This window comes from Anomaloglossus baeobatrachus, chromosome 6, assembly GCF_048569485.1.
Source record: "Anomaloglossus baeobatrachus isolate aAnoBae1 chromosome 6, aAnoBae1.hap1, whole genome shotgun sequence".
Classification (NCBI taxonomy): domain Eukaryota; kingdom Metazoa; phylum Chordata; class Amphibia; order Anura; family Aromobatidae; genus Anomaloglossus; species Anomaloglossus baeobatrachus.
Genome location: NC_134358.1, coordinates 381325955 through 381346763, shown reverse-complemented (window position 1 = coordinate 381346763; position 20809 = coordinate 381325955). Strand labels below are relative to the sequence as shown.

The window sequence follows — 20809 nt, the reverse complement described above, 5'->3', positions numbered from 1 at the left end:
AAACAATGTAATGTCAAGTTTTTTTTAGTGATGAATACAGATCTTAATACTACCAGAAATTAAAATGACTTTGCACCTTTTCATTGCATTGACAGCTTCTTCATACATCTTATCGCGGGAATACAAGTGAAGTGCTGCTTCAAAATCTCCAACTTGTTCGAACAGTTGAGCAGCAGCTTTATTGTCTTGTGCTTTTTTATAGAAGAATGCTGCATCCTTAGTCTGTAAAATAAAGAGGTAATTTAAAATATTTTGGTTAGGCCTGATTCAGAGATCTGTGTGGCATGTACGTGTTGTATCCGCTTTGTTCACGGATACAATATGTAACCATTATAATCTATGGTGCTATTAACATATCCGTATTTTTTTACACAGGCTATTTGTCCGTGGAACACACATGGAGACATGTCCGCTTTTTTTCCAGTATGTCGGAAGAAAAGGGCCAATTAAAGTTAAAGGGTCTGAGAAAAATACGTGCAGCACATGGATGACAGCCGTGTGCAGCGTTGGACTGGCTACCAGAGGAATCTCCAGTAATGCCATACCTGGATTCAGTTACCTGCATTGCACTCCGGAGCTCTCACCTGAGCTTCGGAGTGCAGCCTAGACTGCTCTGTGAGCGCTGAGTGATTGATTCCCCGGCGATTGCGGTTCAGTTCACGACAGCTGAAGACATGCTGGGCTGATCTCCGGTGCTCTCACCTGAACTTCAGATTGCAGCCCGGTCTGTCCGCAGATGTTATGAACTGAACTGCAATCGCCAGGGAATCAATCACTCGGCGCTTGCGGTGCAGTCTAGGCTGCACTCCGGAGCTAAGTTGAGAGCTCCGAAGTGCAATGCAGGTAACTGAATCCAGGCCTGGCATTACTGGAGATTCCTCCGGTAGCCAGTCCGACGCTGGTCGTGTGCTACCTGTGTACTGTACTTGTTTGAAAAAGGCTGGAAGACAAAGGAGCGTAAATAGGGTCAAATCCATGTGAGAGGATAAGGATAGGACACTACAAGAGGCTCACAATGATGGGTTGTGACAGTCACAACCAATCTGATAGCGTAGCACACAGCTGCTGCAGCCCCATATGGAAAGTGAATGTGAACTGGTGCAGAAAGGGTTAATGCCACACTGCCGCGAATGAGAGGAGACTAGGGGAGATTCGAAGGCAATTTTATTAACAACGTATTTTGGAGAAATGAATCTCCATCAGGTAAAAATTATTTTGACCTGATGAAGGTGATGATTATTATCTCTGTAATGTGTTGTTAATAAAATCCCCATCGAATTTCTCCTGGAGTTTTCTCTCATTCGCGGCAGCGCAGCATTAACCCTTCTGCACCACTTTGTATTCATGCTGTACTTGTTTAAAATTGCAAAGTATAGGAGAAACTTTGTCTTTTATATATTTAATTAGCCATATGTAGAAAACAATGATGACAAACTGATGGTAAAACAGACACACAAGTCGTGCACTGTTAAAACACAGACGTGTGAATGAGGCCTTAAGGTACCGTCACACTAAGCGACGCTCCAGCGATCCCACCAGCAACCTGACCTGGCAGGGATCGCTGGAGCGTCGCTACACGGGTTGCTGGTGAGCTGTCACACAGGCAGATCTCACCAGCAACCAGTGACCACCCCCCAGCCAGCAGCGAAGCGTGGAAGCGATGCTGCGCTTGGTAACTAAGGCAAATATAGGGTAACCAACCCGATATTTACCTTGGTTACCAGCGCACACCGCTTAGCGCTGGCTGCCTGCACTCCTAGCCAGAGTACACATCGGGTTAATTACCCGATGTGTAGTCTGGCTATGTGTGCAGGGAGCAGGGAGCCGGCACTGACAGCGTGAGAGCGGTGGACACTGGTAAAGAAGGTAAATATCGGGTAACCAAGGAAAGGGCTTCTTGGTTACCCGATATTTACATTGGTTACCAGCGTCCGCAGAAGCCGGCTCCCTGCTCACTGCACATTCAGTTGTTGCTCTCTCGCTGTCACACACAGCGATGTGTGCTTCACAGCGGGAGAGCAACAACTAAAAAATGGTACAGGACATTCAGCAACAACCAGCGACCTCACAGCAGGGGCCAGGTTGTTGCTGGATGTCACACTCAGCGACATCACTAGCAACATCACTGCTACGTCACAAAAGTCGTGCCTCAGCAGCGATGTTGCTAGCGATGTTGCTTAGTGAGACGTGGCCTTTAGTAATAATAAGGTCTGGAAAAACAAGGCAAATTCCTGATGAATATTTGTCAACAGTATAAGGGTATGTGCGCACGTTGCTTTTTACCTGCTTTTTACCTGCTTTTTTGCTGCTTTTTCTTCTGCGCTGTTTAATGCCAAAATGGATGTGTTCTTCTATTCAAGCAAAGTCTATGGGAATTTGGGTTTCTTGTTCACACTATGTTGTTCAAAATGCTGCCTTTTTGTGGCAGAACTTTGGTCAAAAACTCAGCTTTTCAAAGAAGCAACATGTCAATTGTTTTTGCCATTTGGGTTTTGCACTGCAAAGCTGAGTTTTTGACCAAAGTTCTGCCACAAAAAGGCAGCATTTTGAACAACATAGTGTGAACAAGAAACCCAAATTCCCATAGACTTTGCTTGAATAGAAGAACACATCCATTTTGGCATTAAACAGCGCAGAAGAAAAAGCAGCAAAAAAGCAGGTAAAAAGCAGGTAAAAAGCAACGTGCGCACATACCCTAAGAGTGTTTTATGCAGCAACGCGTTTTAAAGGGAAACTACATTCTTTATCAAGCCGGTCTTGTACATTGGTGGTCAGTCAGAGATCAGCGTTCCCAGTGGAGCATAACTGTGCACAGGCCTGGCACGCTGTACAGCAGAGTCGGTTTCCATCACCAGATTCCACTGAATAAGTGGATTATACATATCATATTAAAATCTCACTCTTTCTCATCGTCTTCATTGCTGTGCTGTCACACATTATCTTTACAGTTTCTCCAGTGTTTTATGGATTTCAATCCCTATGGCCACGATATGAACTCTGATCTTCTCGCACTATCCAGCTTCACCACAAAAACATTATAGTGCACAACTTAGTCTTGGAGATAGGAAATAGAGATGAGTAAACCCGATTTTCGGGCAAAACACCGACCTTAAAAAAACCTCCAAAAAACAAAGTTTGGGTTTGAAGATCAGGTGCTTTACATATGCTGACCACTCGAACAAGCATCGCTGTGCTCGGGAACCCTCTGTGCTCAGCCCAGTGTGAGCTGCTTGCAGTGTTTGAATGGCTCTTACTTGGGGGAAACAACAGCATGGTCGGAAATAGTGTAAAACACCCCCTCTAACCCCCCACAAAAATTGAAAAACCCCGCCCACCATCTCCTCAAAGAGTTATGCTTATGGCTGGCTGTATTTGGGAGGAGAGCTGAACTGCCCAAATACTGACTTGCATTAGAGTTTGGGCCAAGTCCGGACCAGTGGAGGTACAGTTTGGCTGCAACCTATCGAACCAAACTTCCATGGGTTTGCTCATCTATACAGTGAGTGAAAGTTATAAAACACTGAAGAAATTGTAAAAGTAGTGTGTGACACAACAGCAGTAAAGAAGAGAGCAATTTTAATGTAAATTGTGTTGCTGAATAAAATGCATTACTACTATTGAAAAACATCCAATGGGAATGTTTGTTAATTCTAACGGTACCATCTATCATCTATTCTTTTGTCTTGCGGTATGCTTTTTGCACTAAATTCTTCAAAATGTTGTATGTAGAACATATATTTTGCACATAAAAAAATGAAATTACATAAATATCATCCTGGTAGTGGTGAAGGGGGGCTGGAGTACATAAGGAATTAATTTTAAAGAAGTCTCAAAATAAAAAAATAGAAAAAAAATATAAGAATAGAGTGTAAATAAATATGTAGTAAACAAAAAAAAAACAAACTGCACAAAAAAAAAGGGAATTTTGTTTGCTTACCGTAAATTCCTTTTCTTCTAGCTCCTATTGGGAGACCCAGACAATTGGGTGTATAGCTTCTGCCTCTGGAGGCCACACAAAGTATTACACTTTAAAAAGTGTAACCCCTCCCCTCTGCCTATACACCCTCCCGTGGACCACGGGCTCCTCAGTTTTGGTGCAAAAGCAGGAAGGAGAAAACTTATAAATTGGTCTAGGGTAAATTCAATCCGAAGGATGTTCGGAGAACTGAAGACCATGAACCAAAAGAACAATTCAACATGAACAACATGTGTACACAAAAGAACAACTAGCCCGAAGGGCACAGGGGCGGTTGCTGGGTCTCCCAATAGGAGCTAGAAGAAAAGGAATTTACGGTAAGTAAACAAAATTCCCTTTTTCTTTGTCGCTCCATTGGGAGACCCAGAGAATTGGGACACCCAAGAGCAGTCCCTGGGTGGGTAAAAGAATACCTCAATAAAAAGAGCCAAAAACGGCCCCCTCTTACAGGTGGGCAACCGCCGCCTGAAGGACTCGCCTACCTAGACTGGCGTCTGCCGAAGCATAGGTATGCACTTGATAGTGTTTCGTGAAAGTGTGCAGACTAGACCACGTAGCTGCCTGACACACCTGCTGAGCCGTAGCCCGGTGCCGCAATGCCCAGGACGCACCCACGGCTCTGGTAGAATGGGCTTTCAGCCCTGAAGGGAGCGGAAGCCCGGAAGAACGGTAGGCCTCGAGAATCGGTTCCTTGATCCACCGAGCCAAGGTTGACTTGGAGGCCTGAGAGCCCTTACGCTGGCCAGCGACAAGGACAAAGAGCGCATCTGAACGGCGCAGGGGCGCCGTGCGAGACACGTAGAACCGGAGTGCTCTCACTAGATCCAAAGAGTGCAAATCCTTTTCACACTGGTGAATTGGATTAGGGCAAAATGAAGGCAAGGAGATATCCTGATTGAGATGAAAAGGGGATACCACCTTAGGGAGAAATTCCGGGACAGGACGCAGAACCACCTTATCCTGGTGAAAAACCAGGAAGGGGGCTTTGCATGACAGCGCTGCGAGCTCAGACACTCTCCGAAGTGATGTGACTGCCACTAGGAAGGCCACCTTCTGCGAAAGACGTGAGAGAGAGACATCCCTCAGCGGCTCGAAAGGTGGTTTTTGAAGAGCCGTTAGAACCCTGTTAAGATCCCAGGGTTCCAGCGGACGTTTGTAAGGTGGGACCATGTGGCAAACCCACTGCAGGAACGTGCGGACCTGCGGAAGCCTGGCTAGATGCTTTTGAAAAAACACGGAGAGCGCCGATACTTGGCCCTTGAGAGAGCCGAGGGACAAACCCTTGTCCATTCCAGATTATTATTATTATTATTATTATTATTTATTTATAGAGCACCATTAATTCCATGGTGCTGTACATGAGAAGGGGGTTACATACAAAATACGTATACAAGTTACAGTAGACAGACTAGTACAGAGGGAAGAGGGCCCTACCCTTGCGGGCTTACATTCTATAGGATTATGGGGAGGAGACAATAGGTGGGGTGTAGGTCAGGCGGCAGCTCCGCACGGTGGTCGGGCGGCAGCTCCGCACGGTGGTCGGGCGGCAGCTCCGCACGGTGGTCGGGCGGCAGCTCCGCACGGTGGTCGGGCGGCAGCTCCGCACGGTGGTCGGGCGGCAGCTGCGCACGGTGGTCGGGCGGCAGCTGCGCACGGTGGTCGGGCGGCAGCTGCGCACGGTGGTCGGGCGGCAGCGAGTTCATTGTAGATTGTAGGCATTTCTGAACAGGTGCGTTTTCAGGTTCCGTTTCAAGTTTGCAAGAGTAGGGGATAGTCTGACGTGTTGAGGCAGCGAGTTCCAGGAGACTGGGGATGCTCGGGAGAAGTCTTGGAGTCGGTTGTGTGAGGAGCGAATGAGAGAGGAGGAGAGGAGGAGATCTTGGGAGGACCGGAGGTGACGTGTTGGAGTGTAGTGGGAGAGTAGTTCGGAGATGTACGGAGGGGAAAGATTATGCACAGCTTTGTAGGTCAGTGTTAGAAGTTTGAATTGGATACGGTGGAAGATTGGAAGCCAGTGGAGGGACATGCAGAGAGGAGAAGCGGGGTGGTATTGAGGAGAGAGGTGGATAAGTCGGGCAGCAGAGTTAAGGATGGACTGGAGAGGGGCAAGCGTGTTGGCAGGGAGGCCACAGAGGAGGATGTTACAGTAGTCGAGGCGGGAGATTATGAGGGCATGCACTAGCATTTTAGTAGATTGCAAATTGAGGAAAGGGCGGATAGATTGAAGGAATGAAAGAAAAGTGGGTAAGGCAAACGGCCATGGAGAAAAACCGTTATCAGCGCACCATGATAGGAAGATTTGCCAAGACCTGTAATAGATTTTGGCGGACGTTGGCTTCCTGGCTTGTCTCATGGTGGCAATGACATCCTGAGATAACCCTGAAGACGCTAGGAGCCAGGACTCAATGGCCACACAGTCAGGTTGAGGGCCACAGAATTCAGATGGAAAAACGGGCCTTGTGACAGCAAGTCTGGGCGGTCTGGAAGTGCCCACGGTTGACCCACCGTGAGATGCCACAGATCCGGATACCACGACCGCTTCGGCCAGTCTGGAGCGACGAGAATGGCGCGACGGCAGTCGGACCTGATCTTGCGTAGTACTCTGGGCAGCATCGCCAGAGGGGGAAACACATAAGGCAGTCGAAACTGCGACCAATCCTGGACTAACGCGTCCGCCGCCAGAGCTCTGTGATCCTGAGACCGTGCCATGAAGGCCGGGACCTTGTTGTTGTGCCGTGACGCCATGAGATCGACGTCCGGCGTTCCCCAGCGGCGACAGATCTCCCGAAACACGTCTGGGTGCAGAGACCATTCCCCCGCGTCCATGCCCTGACGACTGAGAAAATCTGCTTCCCAGTTTTCTACGCCCGGGATGTGAACTGCGGAGATGGTGGAGCCTGTGGCTTCCACCCACTGCAGAATCCGCCGGACTTCCTGGAAGGCTTGACGACTGCGAGTGCCGCCTTGGTGGTTGATGTAGGCGACGGCAGTGGCATTGTCCGACTGTATTCGGATCTGCCTGCCCTCCAGCCACCGATGGAAAGCCAATAGGGCTAGATATACTGCCCTTATCTCCAGGATATTGATCTGAAGGGACGATACTATCGGAGTCCAGGTTCCTTGAGCCCTGTGGTGGAGAAAAACCGCTCCCCAACCTGAAAGGCTCGCGTCCGTGGTGACCACAGCCCAAGTTGGGGGTAGGAAGGATTTTCCCCGCGACAGAGATGTAGGTAGGAGCCACCACTGAAGTGATGTTTTGGTTGCAAGGGAAAGAGAGACGTTCTTGTCGAGGGAAGCCGCACTCTTGTCCCATTTGCGGAGAATGTCCCATTGGAGTGGCCGTAGATGGAATTGCGCGAACGGCACTGCCTCTATAGCTGCCACCATCTTCCCCAGGAAGTGCATGAGGCGCCTTAAGGGGTGTGACTGACTCCGAAGAAGTGATTGCACCCCTGCCTGCAGAGAAAGCTGTTTGTCGCTCGGTAGCCTGACTAACGCTTGCTGGGTATGAAACTCCATCCCGAGGTAAGTCAGTGATTGGGTCGGTGTCAACTTGGATTTCGGGAAGTTGATGATCCACCCGAACTGCTGGAGAGTCGCCAGAGCGACGGTAAGGCTTTGTTGACACGCCACCCGAGAAGGGGCCCTGACTAGGAGATCGTCCAAGTAGGGGATCACCGAGTGGCCCTGAGAGTGCAGGACCGCCACGACGGATGCCATGACTTAAGTGAAAACCCGTGGGGCTGTCGCCAGGCCGAAAGGCAATGCCATGAACTGAAGGTGTTCGTCCCCGATGGCGAAACGCAGGAAACGTTGATGTTCGTGTGCGATCGGTACATGGAGATAAGCATCCTTGATGTCGATCGATGCTAGGAAGTCTCCTTGTGACATCGAGGCGATGACCGAGCGGAGAGATTCCATCCGAAACCGTCTGGTTCTCACACGTCTGTTGAGTAGCTTGAGGTCCAGAACGGGACGGAATGACCCGTCCTTTTTTGGCACCACGAACAAGTTGGAGTAAAATCTGCGACCACGTTCCTGAAGGGGAACGGGGATCACAACTCCTTCTTTCTTTAGAGCGTCCACTGCCTGAAAAAGTGCGTCGGCCTGAGCGGGGGGCGGAGAGGTTCTGAAGAAACGAACCGCAGGACGAGAGCTGAACTCTATCCTGTAACCATGAGACAGAATGTCTCTCACCCATCGGTCTTGAACATGTGGCCACCAGGCGTCGCCAAAGCGGGAGAGCCTGCCACCGACCGAGGATGCGGCTAGGGGAGGCCGAGAGTCATAAGGAGGCCGTCTTGGAGGCAGTGCCTTCTGCGGCCTTTTGGGGGCGTGACTTGGACCGCCACGCATAGGAGTTCCTCTGGCCTTTCTCCGGTCTGTTGGACGAAGAGGATTGGGGCTTGGCAGAGGGACGAAAGGACCGAAACCTCGATTGGATTTTTCTCTGCTGAGGTCTCTTAGGTTTGGACTGGGGTAAGGAGGAGTCCTTTCCCTTGGATTCCTTAATAATCTCATCCAATCGTTCGCCAAACAAACGGTCGCCAGAAAAAGGCAAACCAGTTAAGAACCTCTTGGAAGCCGAGTCTGCTTTCCATTCGCGCAGCCACATGGCCCTGCGGACTGCCACGGAGTTAGCAGATGCTACAGCCGTACGGCTAGTGGAGTCCAGGACGGTGTTCATGGCGTAGGACGAAAAGGCTGATGCCTGAGAGGTCAAAGACGAAACATGCGGAGCAGAATTTCGTGTGACAGCATTAATCTCAGTCAGACAAGCCGAGATTGCTTGGAGAGCCCACACGGCTGCAAAGGCCGGGGCGAAAGACGCGCCCGTGGCCTCATAGATGGACTTCACCAAGAGCTCTGTCTGTCAGTGGCATCCTTCAGGGATGAGCCATCTGCAACAGACACAACGGACCTAGCAGCCAATCTGGAGACTGGAGGATCCACCTTGGGAGAGTGAGCCCAACCCTTAACGACTTCAGATGGAAAGGGGTAACGCGTGTCAGTGTGACGTTTAGCAAAGCGCTTGTCCGGGACCGCTCTGGGCTTCTGGACAGCATCCCTGAAGTTAGAGTGATCAAAAAACGTATTGCGCGTACGTTTGGGGAACCGAAACTGGTGTTTCTCCTGCTGAGACGCCGACTCCTCTACAGGAGGAGGCGGAGGTGAGAGATCCAACACCTGGTTGATGGACGAGATAAGATCATTTACTAAGGCTTCCCCCTCAGGTGTATCAAGGTTAAGGGCAAAGTCAGGGTCAGAGCCCTGAGCTCCCACTTCCGCCTCGTCTTCCTGAGAGTCCTCAAGCTGGGATCCCGAGCAGCGTGAGGAAGTCGGGGAAGAGTCCCAGCGAGACCGCTTAGCTGGTCTGGGACTGCGGTCCGGGCAGGAGTCCTCCGCCTGAGACCTAGGGGCCAACCTGGGAGCGCGCTGCGGCGCGGACCGAGAGGGGCCTGGAGGAGACAACCTAACAGGGGCCGGGGCCTGTGGAAGGTCCGGTCTGGACTGCAATGCCTCAAGGAGTTTAGAAGACCATTTGTCCATAGACAGTGCAATGGATTGGGAAAGTGACTGAGATAGTTTCTCAGCAAAAGAGGCCAACACCGGTGACTCTGTCCCTGCAGCCTGCTCAGGGGGAGCAGGGGGGTCTACATGAGCCGAGGGGCCCACCAGTGCCCGAGGCTCCGGCTGAGCAAGCGAGACAGGAGTCGAGCATTGCTCACAGTGAGGGTAGGTGGAACCCGCAGGTAACATAGCCCCACAAGAAGATAGGGGAGAGTCCAGCTCACCAAGGACTGACCTGCTGGTTGCAATCAGGGATCCTGCGCAAGGAATGAGGCTCGGTAACCATCCAATTGAAAATAGAAAAAGAAGTTTCCAGCGCCAGGAATAGATTAAAAATCCTTTTTTATTGAAAATAAGGTAATAAAAATCCAGCAGATACCATAATAGATGTCAGAAAGATGGCAGAACAACGCGTTTCGACGCTTCAGGTCTTAGTCATGTTCTGACTTAGAGTGTAACCATCTCCCTTAAATCGGATCCCTGGTCCACTAATTAGTTTCACATGTGTGGTTTCACTAGAGGCAACTCCTCAACTAGTAATTACGAGGGATCCGAAACAATGGAGATACACAGTAGCAAATTCACATATATGAGTATACATGATATAATATGGTATAATGCAAGTGTGCACAGATACAAAAAATATATACACAAAAAACATATATACACATAAAATGACAACATAATAAAAAACATTTGTATAGACCGATTTCCCTTGTTGTTTAATGTAACTATGAATATAGTATATAGTGATCCAACAAGACACTCTGCGTATAGCAATATAGATATAGTTAAATACCTCAAGAGATATATGATCTCTGATAAGATGACAATCTGACAAATAACTTCCCACATATATATATAACATATGCCTTCCCTTCAACAATATACCAAATGCAATAGTGGATGGATATTATGTACTAATCTAACATCCCATTCATATTAAGATAAGCAATATTCCAATAGCAATTTTTTGGTTGCAAGCATATGGTAGAGAGAAAAAAAAAACCCCCGCATAGTATGAATTGGGATATAAGTCACATTGATGCCATTAGGTGTAATAATCTAACATTCCATTCATATTAAGATAAGCAATATTCCAATAGCAATTTTTTGGTTGCAAGCATATGGTAGAGAGAAAAAAACAAAAAAAAAAAAAACAAAAACAAAAACGCATAGTATGAATTGGGATATAAGTCACATTGATGCCATTAGGTGTAATATCAATAAGGTGTAATACCAGTTATATTTAATAGTGTAATATCAGATCCTGGCGATTATTTAAGCCTTCCGGATATCTAGTGTTGAGAGTAAAAATCCAGAAGGATTCCCTATTTAATAATTTCCTTTTATGATCTCCACCTCTGATCGGTCTGGATATCTGTTCTACACCCTTGAATTGAAAGCCGCTAATATCACCCTGGTGCACCAAGGCAAAGTGTTTTGAAACTGCTGATATAGCAATTGCGTTCTGTTTAAAAACATCTGAAAGATGTCTTCTAATTCTTACTTTCAAAGGGCCCGTCGTGCAGCCTGTATATTGAATGTTACAGGTTTTACATGTTATTACATATATGACAAAGGTCGTGTTACAATTGATTAGGGAGTTTATGTGGAAAGTTTTTTGATTTGAGGTAGACTGAAAGGTTTTTCCTTTCTGTGCAAAACCGCACGCTTTACATTTGTTCGCACCACATTTATAAAAACCTTTCAGAGTAATCCAAGAGGGTTTCTCTCTATGGTCAGCTTCACTCAAAAAAAGACTTGGAGAAAGAATGGTACCAAGGGTAGGAGCTCGTTTAGCAACACATCTGATATTATTTTTAGTTACTTGTTTTAAAATTGGGTCCTCACCAAGTATAGGTAAATATTTATTCACTATTTTTGTAATTGAATCAAATTGTTTACTATAATTAGTCGAAAAAACAATATTATTGCTTTGTTCCAATTTATTCTTGTATTTTCCTTTCCTTGAATTTTTTCCCAATAAATCTGATCTATTTATTTGTGCCACTATAGATTTGGCTCTATTAAGAACCCAGTCAGGGTACCCTCTGTCTGCAAGTCTGTCACAAGTCAAAGTCTCTTCCTTAAAATAGTCACTAGATTGGGAACAATTTCGTTTCATTCTAATTAGTTCTCCTACAGGAATATTATATTTGGTCCGTGAGTGATGGCATGAGTCTGCTGTAAGGATAGAATTAGTAGCAGTAGATTTACGGTATGGTTTGATAATAACTCTATTCTTATTCTCAGAGCATAAAGTGATGTCCAAGAAGTTCATAGTTGTCTCATGGAAAGAAGATGTAAATTTCAAATTGAAACCATTGTCATTAATATAGGTAAGAAAGTCTTGTATGGTATCAGTAGGGCCCGACCAGATCATAAGCAGATCGTCCAGATATCTGCCATACCATTGCAGATATCCGGAGAATCTATTCTGTTCAGCATATAAAAAATCCTCCTCCCATCTCGCCATCACAATATTTGCAAGCGAGGGGGAGAAGCGGGCCCCCATGCTAACTCCTCTACACTGTAAATAGAACTTTCTGTCAAACGAAAAATAGTTATGATTTAAAAGAAAATCAATTGAGGAAACTATGAAGTCCTTGAGACATGTATCATAATCACTGAATCTATCCAAATGCTGAGACAGACATCGTAATGCAATGTTATGAGGTATGGATGGATAAAGGGATATTAAAAGCCTCATTCCTTGCGCAGGATCCCTGATTGCAACCAGCAGGTCAGTCCTTGGTGAGCTGGACTCTCCCCTATCTTCTTGGACATATATCTCGGCTTTGTCCTGTGCTCCTGACGGACTTTTTTGATACTATATAATATCTACACATATATTATGTCAGAATCTGGACCGGATTTCCCTATGGATAAAGAGGATTATTCCAACAGACTCTCTAAAGTGGCATTAATTTTCAACGCACCTGAAACCTCATCTACCTCTGAACAGGACTCACTACAAAGTTCTATGCTGGATCTTGAAAGGAATATGGTTAAAGAACTCAAGACTTGGTGGGACTCAACCTCTTTAAAGAATTACATCGATAAAGGTATGATTCCTAGGGGTTTACGTATAAGAAAACTTCCTACCAGTCAGTATAATGTAGAGTTCACCAATAATTGGAACACTATACTGAGTGACTGTTCTGTTAAATTAATGAATCTCATTGTGCAACAGGAGGAATTGGAACTTTCACAGATTAAATCTAATATCTCTAATATTAAGGACTCACTCAAAAAATTTAATAATGTGGAAAATTTGAAAATCTCCTATGATAAAATACATTCCAAATTATCCAAATTAGAACATAATATAATGGAGATTAAAAAGAAGAAATTTTTGAGAGACTCTAGTGATTATGCCAAAAATGAAGTTTATACCTGGAATTATAAACCCAGATCCATTATTAGAAGGAGACGTCACTCCAGTTATAATAGAGTGGACTTTGATTGCACAGATTCTGCAGGTGACATGTCTCTCCCCTCTACATCAGATGGGGCAACGGATCTTTCAAATTCCTCATTTGATTCAACTGTCATAATCACCCGTTCCAAACAAAATAAAACAAGAAACCCTACACAACCTTTTTTAAAAAACAAGTCAAAAAACGGACAAGACGAGCGGGGAGGAAGCATCAGAAACAACACTCCTTTGTACCGCTACCAACATCAGAAACAATAAATATTCCTGTTTGGAACTTGTCCAGTTACATCTTGTCAGAACAACAGATCTCCCTACTCAGTAGGGGATTGGGATTTGCTCCTAATATCAATTTTGACATCTTCCAGACTATTTTGGACTTGAACAAATTTGCTCGTAATATCACGTTAAAATGTCATTTTTTTGATACTAACAAACCTATTCCTCCACAGGATATTAATCATGATGTTGTTATTGATAACAGTGCTGATGTTCCCTTATTGACATTCTGTGAACAAAAAAGTCTAATGACCTTGCGACTTCTCTCTGCTGAGACTGATGTTTTGCCAGACAGAATTGCCACTAACATACAACCTCCACTTCCAAATAGGGATTATTATCCCCTTCAATCTCGACCTCAAATCCTGGATTTATTTCAGGAACTTATTGTCAAAGATTTTATTGAGTGGAGTGAGACAATGGCGCCCCCTAGAGACAACTTGAGCCACCGGGAAAGATTGGCCCTAAAAGAATTGGGGACGAATTCAGATATTATAATAAGGGAGGCGGACAAAGGGGGCGCCATTGTCCTATTAAACTCAGGTCTATATAAAAAATTAGTACTACAGGATCTACAGGATCCAGACACATATATTGAATTGAATGGTGACCCAACTAGACATTATAATAATTTATTATTAAAAAATTTGGAGGAAGGCAACTGTACTGGTGCTATCAATGATAAAACAAAGGATTTTTTATTCAATAAAAATCCTGTTGTTCCAATCTACCACTGTCTCCCAAAGATCCATAAAAATCTTTCCCCCCCCCCACTACAGCCAATTGTTTCGGGTATAGGATCTTTGGGTGAAAATTTGGGGGGTTGGATAGACCAATTTCTTCAACCCTTGATACCTGAATTACCGGGTTACATTAGGGATACAAAAGAGGTTGTTAGAGCATTGGATGGATAGGAGTGGAAAAATCATTTTTTATGGCTATCATGTGATGTAATATCCCTTTATCCATCCATACCTCATAACATTGCATTACGATGTCTGTATCAGCATTTGGATAGATTCAGTGATTATGATACATGTCTCAAGGACTTCATAGTTTCCTCAATTGATTTTCTTTTAAATCATAACTATTTTTCGTTTGACAGAAAGTTCTATTTACAGTGTAGAGGAGTTAGCATGGGGGCCCGCTTCTCCCCCTCGCTTGCAAATATTGTGATGGCGAGATGGGAGGAGGATTTTTTATATGCTGAACAGAATAGATTCTCCGGGTATCTGCAATGGTATGGCAGATATCTGGACGATCTGCTTATGATCTGGTCGGGCCCTACTGATACCATACAAGACTTTCTTACCTATATTAATGACAATGGTTTTAATTTGAAATTTACATCTTCTTTCCATGAGACAACTATGAACTTCTTGGACATCACTTTATGCTCTGAGAATAAGAATAGAGTTATTATCAAACCATACCGTAAATCTACTGCTACTAATTCTATCCTTACAGCAGACTCATGCCATCACTCACGGACCAAATATAATATTCCTGTAGGAGAACTAATTAGAATGAAACGAAATTGTTCCCAATCTAGTGACTATTTTAAGGAAGAGACTTTGACTTGTGACAGACTTGCAGACAGAGGGTACCCTGACTGGGTTCTTAATAGAGCCAAATCTATAGTGGCACAAATAAATAGATCAGATTTATTGGGAACAAATTCAAGGAAAGGAAAATACAAGAATAAATTGGAACAAAGCAATAATATTGTTTTTTCGACTAATTATAGTAAACAATTTGATTCAATTACAAAAATAGTGAATAAATATTTACCTATACTTGGTGAGGACCCAATTTTAAAACAACTAAAAATAATATCAGATGTGTTGCTAAACGAGCTCCTACCCTTGGTACCATTCTTTCTCCAAGTCTTTTTTTGAGTGAAGCTGACCATAGAGAGAAACCCTCTTGGATTACTCTGAAAGGTTTTTATAAATGTGGTGCGAACAAATGTAAAGCGTGCGGTTTTGCACAGAAAGGAAAAACCTTTCAGTCTACCTCAAATCAAAAAACTTTCCACATAAACTCCCTAATCAATTGTAACACGACCTTTGTCATATATGTAATAACATGTAAAACCTGTAATATTCAATATACAGGCTGCACGACGGGCCCTTTGAAAGTAAGAATTAGAAGACATCTTTCAGATGTTTTTAAACAGAATGCAATTGCTATATCAGCAGTTTCAAAACACTTTGCCTTGGTGCACCAGGGTGATATTAGCGGCTTTCAATTCAAGGGTGTAGAACAGATATCCAGACCGATCAGAGGTGGAGATCATAAAAGGAAATTATTAAATAGGGAATCCTTCTGGATTTTTACTCTCAACACTAGACATCCGGAAGGCTTAAATAATCGCCAGGATCTGATATTACACTATTAAATATAACTGGTATTACACCTTATTGATATTACACCTAATGGCATCAATGTGACTTATATCCCAATTCATACTATGCGTTTTTGTTTTTTTGTTTTTTTTTTTCTTCTCTCTACCATATGCTTGCAACCAAAAAATTGCTATTGGAATATTGCTTATCTTAATATGAATGGAATGTTAGATTAGTACATAATATCCATCCACTATTGCATTTGGTATATTGTTGAAGGGAAGGCATATGTTATATATATGTGGGAAGTTATTTGTCAGATTGTCATCTTATCAGAGATCATATATCTCTTGAGGTATTTAACTATATCTATATTGCTATACGCAGAGTGTCTTGTTGGATCACTATATACTATATTCATAGTTACATTAAACAACAAGGGAAATCGGTCTATACAAATGTTTTTTAATATGTTGTCATTTTATGTGTATATGTTTTTTGTGTATATATTTTTTGTATCTGTGCACACTTGCATTATACCATATTATATCATGTATACTCATATATGTGAATTTGCTACTGTGTATCTCCATTGTTTCGGATCCCTCGTAATTACTAGTTGAGGAGTTGCCTCTAGTGAAACCACACATGTGAAACTAATTAGTGGACCAGGGATCCGATTTAAGGGAGATGGTTACACTCTAAGTCAGAACATGACTAAGACCTGAAGCGTCGAAACGCGTTGTTCTGCCATCTTTCTGACATCTATTATGGTATCTGCTGGATTTTTATTACCTTATTTTCAATAAAAAAGGATTTTTAATCTATTCCTGGCGCTGGAAACTTCTTTTTCTATAGCCCCACAAGAGGTACAGGCCGCGAAAAAAACCTGTGCCTTAGTAGCTTTGCTCCTTGTGGACGACATGCTGTTGTCTCCTAGGAGAGTGACCACTGAGGGTATATGGGAAAAAGGGTATACAGCCTGACCGAACAGATATATATATATCTATTATATATATATATATATATATATATATATATATATATATATATATATATATGTGTATCTATTCCGGCACCCTAGGGGGACCAGCACCGGGTGACCGGTGTGGCTTACCGACCGCTAACGAGCGGAGTGTGTCCTCCAGATTCTCTGTCGTGGATCCCCCGGAGCTGCAGAGCTGTTCACTGAGAAGCATCCACCGGCAGAATGCCAGAAAATGGCCGCCGGAGCTCTCAGGGGAGGAGTGGGGCCGGGGCGGCGCCAGCAAAGAGCGGGAATCTGGGGTCCCCACAGTGGTCAGTGAGGGGGGAGGAAGACATGCAGGATGCTCCAGCCCTCACATCCGACGTCATGTCGGTAATCCCGCCCTTACCCCTGACAGGCAGGCCCGGGGGCGGGATTTTCGCGACTAGGCCGTGGTGAAGCCGGGGACTAAATTTGAGGCCGCACCCGACAAGCAGGCACGGTCGGCGCGCAAGTCCACCGGCCTCCTCAATTTCACAACTACCGCGGCTTCCGGGAAGAAGGTGCGCTCCCTGCACAGTCCCCTATGGGGACACAGAGTACCTTTAAGTTGCAGGGCCGGTCCCTGAGGTTGAAGAGGCTCCGGTCCGGCAAGTTCCACCAGGGGCTGCGGATAAAGCACGGTCCCAGCAAATGGATGACCGCTCTGGATCCCACTTCTCCCAGAGCCGCATAAGGGATGGTGAAGGAGACGGCATGTGGCTCCAGCCTCCGTACCCGCAATGGGTACCTCAACCTTAACAACACCGCCGACATAGTGGGGTGAGAAGGGAACATGCCGGGGGCCCCGTGGGGGCCCTCTTTTCTTCCAACCGACATAACCAAGTATGAGAATGCATGAGTGGATGTGTGCCTCCTTCCACACAAAGCATAAAACTGAGGACCCCGTGGTCCACGGGAGGGTGTATAGGCAGAGGGGAGGGGTTACACTTTTTAAAGTGTAATACTTTGTGTGGCCTCCAGAGGCAGAAGCTATACACCCAATTGTCTGGGTCTCCCAATGGAGCGACAAAGAAAAAAAAAATCAATCAATTATAAACCAGGTGCATAGTAGAGGTGTAAGTTACTATAGATTTAATTTAATTAGATTTGTTTATAACGGTCAAAAGGACTAATATTTAGCCTGGTATTCTATAAATAAATCTCAGTCATTGCAAAATAGAGTACTGTAATTAGAACATGTTCTACTTTCTAACACCAGTCTACACACAAGCTTGTGTTGAAATCAGTGAAATAAAACATTTAAAGCAGGGGTGGGGAACCTCTGGCTCGCGGGCCGCATGCGGACTGCCACAACCTTTTCTGCGGCCCTTGGGCACATTCCCGGGGGTGGCGGTGCTCAAGCTGCAACTTCGGTCTTGCGACCCGCCGGCCCTTTACATCCCCACATGTGCTGCTTGTGCGTGCAATTAATTCTCCCGCTGGCCAGTGTCAGCATGCTGAGGACTTACTTTGTGGTCGGGTTTAGCGCTTCCATCCCACAGCAGCCTCACAGCTTCCAGCGATTTATGCCCGCCCTCTGCCCTACGGAGCTGTGTGCCCGCCCTCTCCCTTCGGTGTGTGTGTCTGGCGACTGCTCTCCTGGGCTGTGAGTGACGCGCCTGCCCTCTGCTGCTGTGTGCCCCGTTCAGTGCTTTATGGCCCTCCTCCCAGTTCTGTCTCTGCGGGCATGACCACAGCACCAGGAGGGAGACCGGGGAGACACGCTGGAGGGGGTAAGTAAAGAGTTTTTTTTATTTTACTATGGGCAGCAGCATGGGGGCCATATCTAACAAAGGGGTGCATGTACGATCAAAGGGAGCACAGGCAGATATAAGATGCGCAGCTCCCCCAGCCCATCGCCGCGGTGCGGTTTCAGCACCACAGTGATTGACAGCGGCTGTGCATATTATATGAGCGGGAGCAGGAGATCAAAGGCTCCCTCCCACAGCTTCACCAGCCCCCCCAGCACCGCTCCAGAGCGGCCCCCACCTCCCCTGGACCCTGCAGTATATAATCCATATATTCGGTTTATAAGATGCACCCCCTACTTTCCCCAAAATTTGGGGGAACAAAAGTGCGTCTTATAAAGTGAAAAATACGGTATACTTTTCATAAATTCAAATAAAAAGCAGGCTGTGGGTGAGCAATCATCTGTCACTTTGTACACGCAATTAGAGATGGGCGAAACCCACAGATGCTCGGATTTGGTGGGTCCGGCCAGACTTTATTAAAAATAAATAAATACTTGAATCCGAACTTGAGGCCTGAAAACCATATAAATCTATGGACACTCGAACTCGTTTGCTGTAAAATGGTGTTAGAAAGGGCTAGGTGGCTGCAAAAGGAAGTAACCCCCCCCCCCCAAAAAAAAAGAAAACAAAAAATACCCTCTTTCTCTCTGCTACATCTGATGTTGCAGTGTGAAGTCACTTTAGAAAATGTGACCGAGAACTGTGCCACAGCTATGACGTCCATGAGTTCACCTGAGGTCACAGGTGGCGGTTCCCACAGTACCCCAGCTGTGACCTCAGGTGAACTCAATGAGCTCACCCTCAGGTGCACGCTGTGAACTCACCCTCAGGTGAACGCTACAAACTCACCCGCAGGTGAACGCTACGAACTCACCCGCAGGTGAACGCTACGAACTCACCCGCAGGTGAACGCTACGAACTCACCCGCAAGTGAACGCTACGAACTCATCCGCAGGTGAACGCTACGAACTCACCCGCAGGTGAACGCTACGAACTCACCCACAGGTGAACGCTACGAACTCACCCGCAGGTGAACGCTACGAACTCACCCGCAGGTGAACGCTACGAACTCACCCGCAGGTGAACGCTACGAACTCATCCGCAGGTGAACGCTACGAACTCACCCGCAGGTGAACGCTACGAACTCACCCACAGGTGAACGCTACGAACTCACCCGCAGGTGAACGCTACGAACTCACCCGCAGGTGAACGCTACGAACTCACCCGCAGGTGAACGCTACGAACTCACCCGCAGGTGAACGCTACGAACTCACCCGCAGGTGAACGCTACGAACTCACCCGCAGGTGAACTCAATGCCGGATTACTGGCTTAGGGTATGTGGTACACATTGAGTATTTGGTTGCAGAAAATTTGCATCTCCTGCAAAAAAAATGCATCAAAACCGCTTTGCATTTTTTTACGTGTATTTTTGCCAGGAGATGCAGATTTGGTATAGAAATTTGTTGCAAAAATCTGCATCTCAAGGCAGAAAAATAGGGGGGGGCGTGGCCTGCACGCTGATGGCACCGGTCACCTAGGAGCTGAGCTCCAGCCACAGTGACTCAAACAGCTCACCAGAGACTCCAAATTGTCCCTGCCTGGTGGGTAATCACAGAGATAACCCCCTGGAGCTAGATATGACAAAGGGAAAGTCCCAAAAGAGGCCTTCTCCAGTGAAAGTGACAGATTTCTTTACCAGCGCTGGAAGAGATAAGATGGCCCTGTCCTCCTCGACTGCTTCATCACGCTCCTCCAGGAGAGGCTCCAAGGCTGCTCCAGACCTTGACACTGATAATGCTCACATTCCATTTACTAAGCGCACGATGCAGAAGCTCCTTAGTGCCCTCAGTGCCTCACTACAAGAGGACTGGAAAGGCATAGTAGCTGAGCTGCGTGGAGATATTACAGCCATAGGAGCCCGCACCTCCCACATTGAAACAAAGATAGAGGAGCTCACAAGATCCCATAACAGCCTCATAGATGCCAATGCAGACCTGGGAGAGCAAGTACAGGGGCTGCAAACTAAAATCCTGGATCTGGAGGACCGATCTCACCGGAACAATATAAGAATAAGAGGGATTCCGGAGGTTATACCAGACGGAGGATTGCAGAGTTTCTTGGTATCCTTTCTGTAGGAGGCCTTGCCAGATCTGTGCCCAAATGATTTCATAATATACAGGATTCACAGAGTCCCAAAACCAAAATCTCTTAATGCGGAGGCCCCTCGGGATACCTTAGCACGCCTGCATTTCTACAAAACTAAGGAGGCCCTGCTACAAGCTCTGAGGAAGAAGCCATCCCTGCCTGAGAAATTCCGTCTTATATCCATTTTTCCTGATCTGTCGGCTGGAACTCTGGCAAAACGGAGGGAATTTGCTCCTTACACCAAGATCTTAAGGGATGAAGCTATTGACTACAGATGGGGCTTCCCTGTC

The 20809-nt window shown here is 45.9% G+C and overlaps 1 protein-coding gene across 1 annotated transcript in view; it reads right to left on the bottom strand.

The window, feature by feature from the left end:
- TRANK1 (tetratricopeptide repeat and ankyrin repeat containing 1) overlaps nt 1-20809 on the bottom strand; it is a 276987-nt gene that overhangs the window by 9777 nt on the left and 246401 nt on the right. The window contains exon 21 of the mRNA XM_075315070.1: nt 77-222. Coding sequence (XP_075171185.1) covers nt 77-222 — 146 coding nt within the window. The remainder of the gene's footprint in view (nt 1-76; nt 223-20809) is intronic.